Source organism: Mytilus californianus, unplaced genomic scaffold, assembly GCF_021869535.1.
Source record: "Mytilus californianus isolate M0D057914Y unplaced genomic scaffold, xbMytCali1.0.p SCAF_9, whole genome shotgun sequence".
Classification (NCBI taxonomy): Eukaryota; Metazoa; Mollusca; class Bivalvia; order Mytilida; family Mytilidae; genus Mytilus; species Mytilus californianus.
The window spans coordinates 71,379,040-71,390,669 of NW_026262745.1; the positions used below are offsets into that span (position 1 = coordinate 71,379,040).

At 30.4% G+C, this 11,630-nt stretch overlaps 1 protein-coding gene across 1 annotated transcript; it reads left to right on the forward strand.

Moving 5' to 3' along the window:
* Window positions 1–4,546: 4,546 nt before the first annotated feature.
* On the forward strand, window positions 4,547–5,980 carry LOC127715051 (uncharacterized). The gene has a single exon (XM_052221071.1). It carries the CDS (start codon window positions 4,695–4,697, stop codon window positions 5,895–5,897), a length of 1,203 nt encoding a protein of 400 aa, XP_052077031.1. The 5' UTR covers window positions 4,547–4,694; the 3' UTR covers window positions 5,898–5,980.
* The last annotated feature ends 5,650 nt before the right edge of the window (window positions 5,981–11,630 follow it).

An 11,630-nucleotide genomic window follows, 5' to 3' on the forward strand; every position in this document is an offset into this window, starting at 1 on the left:
CCCTTCGTGGCCCTACTCCTTTTCCTTTTTTAACGATTTTTTGTTCAAATCTAGATTGAAGATATTTGGCATTGACATGACGACAGATACTGTATTTTTTTAATTTATGATATACTAGTTATTGCTGGAACCACATAATAATATAAAATGTATGATAATTTGAAAAAAAAAGTGTACTCAAAATATAATCTGTTTTTGATATTCAATGACTTAAGAGGAATCAAAAATCGATGTGAAATATGTTCTGGCTTTAAGCATAAGACGTTGTAGTTGCCTTAAAAGATATTATTTGGGGGAATTCTTAAAACAAAACTTTAAATAGTTACCAGTCATATTTTCTTTCATACTTTTAATAGATGATTGCACTGTATTCATGAAAATATGTATGCAAATCAATTACCAATTGTGCTAATTGTACTAGTAAGTGTAATACACAATTTAGTAGCGGAGCATTGCCTGACGACGAAGCAATCTATATTTGTAAGTTTTTTTGTGCAGCTAATACATTTTGAACTTTCATGTTATTTGTTTTTTATCCTGTAAAGAGATAACTAAACGTTTATGGGTATTAACGATGTCACTCTTCGAAAATTTTGTCAGTTGGAATCTTGGTGAAGTTTTGATGTTCTTTTGCAGAACCTCGATATAAAGTTAATGTCAGACAATATTAATATTGTTTGTAGCCTTATGATCCAAGACAAAAACATAAATTCCTGGTAGAGTTCTTCTATCTTATGTTTGAAAAGCGAAATAGGGCTGTCATGGTTGTTGTTAGCAAACAGAAACTTGTTTGTGATTGTTGATCTGAACAAATCAATCAAGAACTTTTGGAAGGTCATACACTAAATATATTCATATAAGATAATATGATAACAAGTATATGTACTTACAAAAATAAGTTTGCACATTCTTAATTTAACAAGTACATCAAAGCATAATTTTCGGTTTTGCAATTTTCTTCAGACTAATATATTTATAGTAAAAAGGTATTTTATAATGCATAGTTTCTGACTATATATGATTTTTGTTGCTCCATATGGTGATATTGTTATGGAAATGAACTTCATAGAATTGTGAAGATGCAGAAAAGAGATGGTAGGTTTTCGCTAGATCGACCAATTCTGATATTTAATGTTAATTTACTCAAAGAGCTACATTGGTTAAGTTTCAAATTTAGGATTTCTAATCACAAATTGATTCTTGCTCATTTAGTTCTTTATAATAAAACATATGCATAACTTAAAGAGCTTTGTGTCCAATTATAAACATACACAGGAAAAACAATCTTCTGGAAGCAATTTAGAGATGTTTTATTGCCTTATTAAATTTGATAACAATATCATTCACATATAGGTCTTCGATACTTTGGAATAAATAACCAAAGTGCAATAGAATTATATTTACATATTTGATGAATAAAAATGTATAGACAACTTAACTGTACATAATTTTAACAACTGTATCATTCCTTTTAAATTTGTGTGTATATTGTGAACAATTTTGTTTTCTTGATCTAGATATTCTACAGACAATCGATTTTCGTGAAAGATGTATAACACGCAATAATGAACAACCAGTACACTGCTCTAATTTCTGTAACCCTTATCAAAAAGGTAAATATAAAACCAATCTAACATATGTTACAAATAGGAGATGTGGTATAACCGCCAATGAAACAAATATTCCCCAGAGTTCAAATGACGAATTTAAAGGCAACTATTATATCTATAAGTACTTATTTAAAAATTGTAAAAATATCCTACCATATAAACGGCTATCAAATACCCTGATAAGAAAACGTGAACTAATCAAACGAAAAAATATTCGGCCTTATTAATACAAAACAATTTTAGAAAATCTTAGTAGACAGAAATGATCCAACGGGACCACCGAGTAACAGAATGCTAATTAGTGAATATCGCATACGTGTAAAGAATGTGGCGAGATTCAACATTTGTGTGAGTGAAATCACCTCCACAACTGCCCCCTAACCTGCGACAGTAGTGTTGCAGCAAATATCAGAAGAAACTGTAAAAATAATTGAAAATGGAATAACTCAGTAAAGTCGATACAACCAAGGTATTTTTGTTTCATTTTTTTATTTGTTTATTTTTGTTTAATTCTGATGAATGCATGTGTGTGAAACGACATTTTTTATATAGAAATAACAGTATCGAAAGTGTTTCTTGAAAACTTTTAGAAATAAGGAAATATCCTACAATGAGAGTTGATCGTAAATTCCTTTTAAAGGAAAGGTAAATAACAAAATAAGTACACAAATGTCGTTTTAAGACTTTCATTCAAAAAAAGTATATCTGTAATTGGAATTTTATTATTTTCTTTACATAGTAAAATATTTATAGTTTGTAATTAATTTCAAAATCAGAATTTAAATATCCCTATACAGGAAGTGTAGGTTTTAAATGTCTTGTATATCACCTAATTATAGCAGAAGTGTTGTGTAAGGTAATTTATTTTATGTTTGCAATATCGATTTTCCATGAACTATAAATAGAAACGAAAGTAGGTATTAGGGAAGTCCCCGTTACCAAGTCAATAAAGGTAGAGTTTACAACCAAAATGGCAGGTAATAACGCATTTTCTTATTTCATTCAATTGGTTTCTATTCCAACAACGGTTCCTTTACAACACAATTTAGCTAAAGGTGGCAATATACAGTTTGGAATAAAACATTACCCTCAGTCTGATAATTTTTACCATTTTCGTTTCCCTTTTTTTATATATAAATTATATATGTGCATATGTATGAAATCAAATTCTTCCAAGGTTTTGTTTTCTATTGGTGAAGACGCCATAGTGCCCGGGGAGAACACCAACCTTCGGAAGGAAAACTGACAATTCTAGTCAACTAGGATTGGAATCGAGCTTACCTACCTCCCTTACCTGGATTCGCACTCATAACCTAAACGTTGACATGCATAGTGGCTTGACTACTTAGACCACTAGCCTTGGTTGGCCCCTGTTATTGATGAAATAATGTATTAGCGGTACAAGTTGATTTTTTTATATTTTCGAAGCTGTCAGGAAATTCTTGTATCAATTAATTTAAATGTTTATCAGAAAAATGTTAAACGTTGATTTCTGTTAAATTGCACTGTTCCATTATTTCTTTAAAAAAGCACATCGGAAACTGATACGATACTGGAGCTGCTAGATCAGAAAAAGTAATGCCATTTGAAAATTTAAAAATGTTAAACATCCTCAGGTGCTTAATACATAGTCGAATACACCTAAATTTCGTAACTTTAACCGTATGTTTATTATTGAAGACCTATCGAACAAAATCTTAACTTTTCCAATCATATATTGACAATTTTTGATCAATAATATAGCATGTGATTTTTCTTTAAAACGCGGAACATATGTGCCAATGTTTATCTCTTTTAAAATCTCAACCGTTTTCCAAACAATCGCTACATAATTGATCGTCCTAATCGTAATGCTGTTTATTGACCATAACAACGATAAAGCACATCATATAAGGACGTTTTGACATCATATAATGAAGCAACTGGACCACTTCAAGTAATGTTACAAGCAAAAAAAAATAATGAAACAACCACATCATACAAAGGTGTGTCCACATAATGTATGGGAAAATGTACATCATATCAGGATATTTGCACATCAAATAAAGGTGTTTGCACATCGTATAATAATAATTGCACCCCATATTAATATAAATGCACATGATAATGCAATGAAAATGGGCATAACAAGACCGTTGTGGCGTAACATATAATTTAATGTTGACGCACATTTGTTAGATCAGGAAATGCAGCCATGAATGTCTTTGTTTAAAACTATATTTAAAAAAAAATTGGGCCAAAAGTTAGGGTATTACAAAAAAGCGCAATTTGTATCAGTATTTGTATCACAAAGGTTTTGTGCCAGATATTTTGAACAAATAATGAATTTTAAGACTTTGCATACACACTAATTTACTTTTTTTAATAGATACAACAACACAAAATGCATCGATAGCTCTGTATCAGTATCTATGTCAGAAGGTTGTTGGAACAGAAAAACATGTAAGAACAATGAGATTGATGAACAATGTTAGAGATAATTTGCAGAGCAACAAGACGTGGACATATATTACCAGTGGAAGTTTCGGAGAAGGACTACTGATGCGAGGTAGTGATTTAGATGTAATGGCAGTAATGAAACAGATTGAGGTCAGGGAAGATACACACATTTATTTAAATGCTGAAAAAATACATTTTACAATGGAACTAGAAGATACTCAGCCAGGTTTCACTAAGTTACGTCTATTGTACAGTAATGACCAGAGTATCTTAATAAACTGTAATAATATCGGTAGTGATTTCTACTTTTCAAATCTTTTATTCAAAAAACAATTTGCACCCGACATCCTTTCGACTATACATGGACCATGTTTAACCGATGAAGATGGATTATTTGACCATGCAAGCTGTGTTCATTGTAGTTCATGGATAAAGCCAGCAACACAATGGGTAACTCGATCAAATAATAATTCGTGGCCGAGAAACGATGTTAAATAGGCCATTGTAAAACACGGGGTTCTCTTTGTACCTGTAGGTGTGAAAGGATCTACACAAGAAGAATTAGAATGGCGTATATCATTTTCCGTTGGAGAAAAACTACTTATCTATTCATTTACACATACACAATTATTATGTTATGCCCTTATGAAAATTCTTCTAAAAGACGTCATCGCTTTAATCACAGATTGTAAAGAATTGTTTTGTTCATATTTCATGAAAACAATTTTGTTTTGGATGTGCGAAGAATTCCCTTCATCAAAATGGAAACCTGAAAACTTGATATTTTGTTTCATGAGATGTTTAAGAAGGCTCATATATTGTGTTGAATACAAAGTTTGTCCGCATTATTTCATTCCCGAGAATAATTTATTTGAGAATAAGATACAAGGACATGCACAGGAAAGACTTCTGAACAATTTGTATATTCTAAACAGTTATGGTTGGAAATGTATCTTATTTTCGGATCAAATCTCTCATTTTAATGTATTGGCATCGGATATAAGCAAGGAGACTAGTTATTCATATGCCAAGTTTGTTGAAAGATTATTAAACTCACATACGTTCAATATCGACATTTTTGGTTCTTTCTTTTGTTTAGTCTTGGAAAAGGTGATATACAAGGTATTATCAAGTAAGAGTTCAAAAATCAAATACCTGTACACATTTTATTTGTCAAGCTTATGCAGCGCAAGTTGGCGATCGCTGCCAGTGGAGGATATGTCCAGTAATAAATCTACTTATAAACGGTTTACTACTAGTATAAGTACTTTGCTTTTTAACACACGTCATGACGCTGTATCTGGATGGCTGATGTTAGCTTCGTTTTTCTACAAAAGAAAACAATACAATACAGCTCTTCACATTTTGCAGTATTCTCTATTAAAATGTTCACCAGAAAAACTCCATCAATTCATGCAGTTTTCAGATATTCATTATGAGCTATTCAATTTACACTTATTTAGTAATATGGCTTGTGTTCAAGTATGCAAATATTTGCTATTAGGTTTCGTGTTCATCAAAAACTTACAACCGGATGAATTACACATGTTAGAAGAATACTTTCTTCCTCCAACAGTATACGCTCATTTCCTTCGTCTTCTATGTTATTATAATTTAAAAAATAGCAGGCAATGCTGGAATTCTCTCTGCGATCTACAGTTGGCTATAGAAGATAACTATTTTATATCTAATCCCGTGTTGAAAAGTACATTTTACAACATCCTGGGTATAGGTGTGCATTTATTAGGTGATATAGAAACAGCGATACAAGCTTTTGTATATTCTATAGAACTATTTCCCGATCAAAAAAATAACAAAGCATTCCAAATATTGTCATTGATACGCTGAATGTGATAATTTTGAGCAGATAATATTATTCCTTTTATGCATTTCTATAAAGTGTATTTCATATTAAATGCCTCAAACAGTCATCTTTCCAGATTAATGTATACTTAGTACCTGTTAGTCTTAATCTTGAATGAATGTTTTAGAAAAAGGACCCATCAGTAATACAGATTGAGGGAAAACCAAGGAAAACTGTTTACCACCTTCCCATAAACATAACTATGAACCGTGAAATTTGAAAAGTTATGATATTTATGCATTCCATTTTTTTTGCTATGCCTACAGATATTGAGATAAAACGATGAGAAATGTTTTTGTGGTAATTCTCCAATTTTCATAAATCCTCCTTATGATTCAGTGTTCTAAAGGATCAGTTCAGTTAATACATTGTCAATGGACCCAACTTTTTAATATTCAGTTTTGAGGACAACATTACTTCCACATGTACATTTCATTGTCATGGTCATAATCATATTGATCGTTGTCTAAGGATATGCCACCACTATATGATATTTAGTTCTATCAATTTGAATTATTTATTTTGAGAATAGGTATAAAGCTTTTAAAATGAAGATAAAATGAAAGCTGTTGTTTATATTTGGTTAGGTACATATATAAAATCAAATGTGTACATCAATAGTTAACAACAATGAAGTTCAATGAATGACAAATAAAACATTGTAAAATTCGAACCAAATGTAAGATAGCCCATGTGCATTCAAGGAAAGCAAAACAACGGTATTTTGACAAAACTAAGCCAACAGCTGCTAAAAACGAATTAATATTTCACTATTTCACTTCCGCTGATGATTCAACAAAACAAAGTTATATTCATTTACATATCTCGTAGCGAAAGTCCCTTTAATATGATATCCATACTTATGTGTATACTATATTTGTTTTGTTCATAAGGTTATATTTGCAACATATGAAAATAAAATTCCGACAATTGAATTTCATTTTAACATGCATCGCTTATATAATTGGTTAAACTGCATGATGTTAGTTTAAAACGTGAATTGTTCATACTTATATAATTGGTTAAACTGCATGATGTTAGTTTAAAACGTGAATTGTTTTTTTGTCTTTATCACGATACTAGTATAAAATTTAGAAAATAGTGTTTTTGTTTGAAAACTAAATAGGGTTGTATTGAGAAACAGTAATTGAGGAAATGGAAATATCTTCTATTAATCATATTTATAAAAGAATTACTTTTATCCAAGACTTGTGATTTAATCAAATAAAGTTGATGTGTTTCACATGGTTTTGGTTTGTGACTAGGTTTGTTTTCATTTTATCCATTTGTGACTTTTAAACAGAGGTATATTACTGTTGTCTTCATTCACCGGCATAGAAAGACAAAAACAAGCTTTTTTTTCTTTCTTTTAATTTTTTTCAATTGTCAAGAACACAAATTCTCAAGTTTTTTTTCTTAGAATCAAAAGCTAAATATTTCTCTATTCTAGATAAGGAGTTGTAGTTTGATTGCCAACTTTCAACCAGAGACCAAGTGATGTAAATGTGTGCAACTATTTGCCACAGTATGGCTTTCAACGAGGAGCAACAGCCATGCTGCATATAAAGCTTCAAAAGGCCCTACATGAAAAGCATATTTTAAATACCTTTCAAATACCTAACATTTTAAACAAATATATGTGGACTAAAAAATCTGAATCGGATGTGATTTTATTGCAGTAGGTTTTTTATTCACATATTTTGATCATTTTGCGGATTTTCTTTGTTGTCGTTCAACAAAATAACAATGAAAGCAGAACAACGATCTCAAACTTAATCGATCACTGCTATGAACAAATGTATGAAACAATGCATGTTAATGAGGATAATATTAGTATATTTGTAAAATGCTCCTCGTATCTGTATCGTGAATTACATTTTAATTATGTAACTGTTTAAAATATCTCAGTAGTATCAAACACACCCAGACAAGTTATTTATAATGAATGATTATCTGGGCTTTTTTGGATGGTACCTACTTTAGCCTTTAGTAGTATTGCTATTTAATATCAGCTCCAGAATCGATTGCCTTTTCTTACACGTTTATTTGTATAACTTTGAAAGTGGTGCTTAAGGTATCTATTTTGGTTGATTAAACACATTTCCTGACTTTGAGACAGTTTATATGTTCGAAAAGATTATAAATAATTATATTCTTTGAAGGAACGATACTTTTCAAGTTGATTTTATTTTTTCACAGTATATCAATGTTGGAAGAGGAATTAGAATGAATCCAAAACATAAAAATACAGTAAATAGTCGAGATGTTCTACAGTTGGTTATATTATAACACCATACACGTTACATACACGTTACAAGTGGCACAACAAATATTCAATCACTCAATATTAAAATCTATTGGCAAATTCTCCTACACCAATATAATCTTTGAAATCATTTTGACTAGCTTTGGGAGTGCAATTCGCACATACAAATATTAAATCACTTTTTTATCGGAGCATTTGAATTTATCCATCGCGCTTAGTTTTATTTATCAAATTAATTAAAGATGTAGCTCTGCAAGTATGTTTAACAAATTCTTGTCTTTCCTGTTTGACTTTTAAGTGATTATCTTTAATTTATTGTCAAGGCGTCACTTCTGATATGATCAGAAATGACAAACTAAATCAGCAAACATTGGATGCTATCAAAACGGGTAAAAATCATGAAAAAAACAAGTCTTAATGAACTGATACCGGTAACGTCTATTAATTTAGATGAGTTATAAATCAAAACTTTTGCACGAATATCCAATTAACAGAATAAAAAAAACAGTGCTACTTTATAAAAAGTATTAAATAACTTACGTATTCTAACAAAATACATCGGTGTTTTTAACATTTTTAACATTGAATTTCATAGTTATATCTCTAAATATTTTCTATCATATTTCTATTTATCTCAAAACTACATAGTTTACATGTTTAAATTTAATCTACAAATCTAAAAACTGTGCGTTTTACCAGTCTATACGTCTTGATATTATCTATGCATTTATGAACATTTAACACCTTAGTAGGTGTATCAAAATCGTATCATACGAAATATGACCAACCAATTCACTGTTCTATACTTACATGTACTAAAAAGATAAATATACCTATGCCAATAATGCCGAGATTAAAATAAGGGATATGGCATGATTACCAATGAAACAAAAAATCAACTCGAGATCACATGACGAAGACAAAAGTAATTATGGGTCACCGTACGACCTTCAACAACGAGACAAACCCATGTCGGATATTCAGCTATAAAAAGTCTCCCATAAGGATAATGTATAGCAAATCAAACGAGAAAACGTACGGGATGATTTATACAAATCACAGGAAAGAACCGACATGAACTTCTGAACTATAAGTTTTTGATTAGAGACAAGTACGTGCCTGACAAGAGTGTCGGGAATTAAACATTGATGAGCGCCAATCCCATAAACCCGGACATTGGTTTTTCAATATAAGAACTACTCTAAAAAATCAGTTGCAAATGTCTTAAATCGGTTAATTGGTAAAACCATGGCATTTTTGTTTTAATTGTTTTATTTGTTTGTGTAAATTATTAGATATCCGATGTTAATGTGTTATTACGACATTGTACAGCAACACCAATACCACATATATTACTTGAAAACGTTTTGAAATATGAAAATACCCTACGACTAAGAAAAGTTAGCACATATTGTTTTAAAGGAACGAAACAAAAAAGAAATAAAATAAACACAATAATTTCGTTAAATCGACTAAATTGAAATTTAATTATTTCTTTAGATAGGTAAATCTTTGGTGTGTAATCTATTTGGAATAACTTTTTTTTTTCACTTCATTCTATTTGTTTCTGTTTCATCAACGATTCCTCAACAACAAACTCAAATATACTCAACCTTTTTCGCGATTAAAACATATGTAACAACAATATCGAAAGTGTTGCTTGAAACGTTTTGAGATAAGAAAGTATCCAATGATGAAGAACCGTTAACAAATTCTTATAAATGAAAGAAATAAGAAGAAAATAAGTACACTATTTTTTTTAAAACGACTTACTAAAAAACAGTTAATCTATAATTGAAATTGCATTATCACTTCGGATGTTTAGATAATAAGTTGTTTGGTAAGTAATCGATTTTAGAATATTTGTGTTAATACCCCAGCACAGGAAAACAGGTTATTAAATGTGTATTTACAAGGTAATTTAGTTTTGCAATGTGCATTTTAACTGAACTATAAATAGAAAAAAGTAGATATTAGGGAAATCAACGTTTTCCATCCAAAATGGCAGGTAATAACGCATTTTCACCTCTTCATTCCATTCGTTTTTATTCCAATCACAGTTCCTTTATAACAGAGCATAGTTTATTCAACAATATTAGTTTATATGCTCAGCATTTTGCAATGACTTTGCTGAATGATAGTTGGTGGTATGCGCGTTAGGATACATATTTTATGCCCATGTACAATATAAAGATGTTGGAATGAAAAAAAAATGTAAGCCGAAAGAAGAGAAAGAAAAGAAAAAAGGTATAACTTATTTCCGAAAATTTCATCCTTTAAAATGAAGTAAGCACAGAATCCCCTCATCGTTCGTTGGACAAGTGTTTGGTCACATCTTTTTAAAACAGACGAAATAAAGTTCTGACAATATTGAGGATTTTGCCAGGTTTAAATAAAATCATTCTGTTACCGTCGTCTCGTGTCACAAAATTGGTATATGCAACATAAAACGAAACGTTATCTGCATATCAAATATTTATGAAATTTTCAGAAGTATATTTGATTTATGAAAGCCCTCTGTTGACTAGACTTTAACCTTAGAAATTGAAAATATGAAACATAAAAAACTACAAAAACATTTAGAATTATTTTCACCTGTATTTAATTTTCTCTTATTAAGAGAGGCTTTAACTTTACCAAAATGGACGTCTTGAATTTTCTTTTTATCGTAATATATCGAAAGAAATGGCTCTCTTTAGGTTCCTTTGTAACACATATCGTTTTTTTAAATACATTTAATGTCTTAACACGATGAATATGTTGTTTTATGGAGCCTTACATTTTCAGTAAAACCTTAGCCGCAAATTACGAAATTTTCAGTAACTAATAACATAAACACTCGATCCAGAATGTTATGTAACCAAACTTTTTATACACTACAAAGCAGAAAAAGCTATTAATCTGAAATGGGCTGTAGTTGTACTGGACTGTGCTGGTTTTCACTTGATATCACTCGACTGCAGTCTGACTTGTACTCAACCTGTTCTTAACCATTTTAAAAAATCTGAATCATACTCGATCCAAGTCTGAATCATATTTGACCAAGTCTGAACCATACTAGACCAATTCTCAACGACTTTCAATCAATTCTTAATCTATTTTTCATATTTGTTCCTATTTAGATTATTATTTTCAGATTAGAGAATGTAGCCATTAATATCTATGCTTAAAAACTATGATATGAAAAATTGGGCCAAAACTCGGTATATTAAAAAAAACATAAGTTTGTATCACTAGTGAAAATGTTTAGTGTTTTCGCCAGATATGATGAACACATTAATATATCTTTAGGCAATGTTTAAGACTTTGCAAAAATTAATTCAATTATTTTTACAGAATCAGCAACACCAAATGTATTAACAGCCCTGTATCATTATCTATGTCAGAACATTGTTGGAACGGAGAGACATGTTAGAACAATCAGAATGATAAATGCTGCCAGAGACAATTT

What these genes read in the sequence shown, in the direction of transcription:
- LOC127715051 (XM_052221071.1), top strand. Translation starts at nt 4,695, where the DNA reads ATGAAAATTCTTCTAAAAGACGTCATCGCTTTAATCACAGATTGTAAA.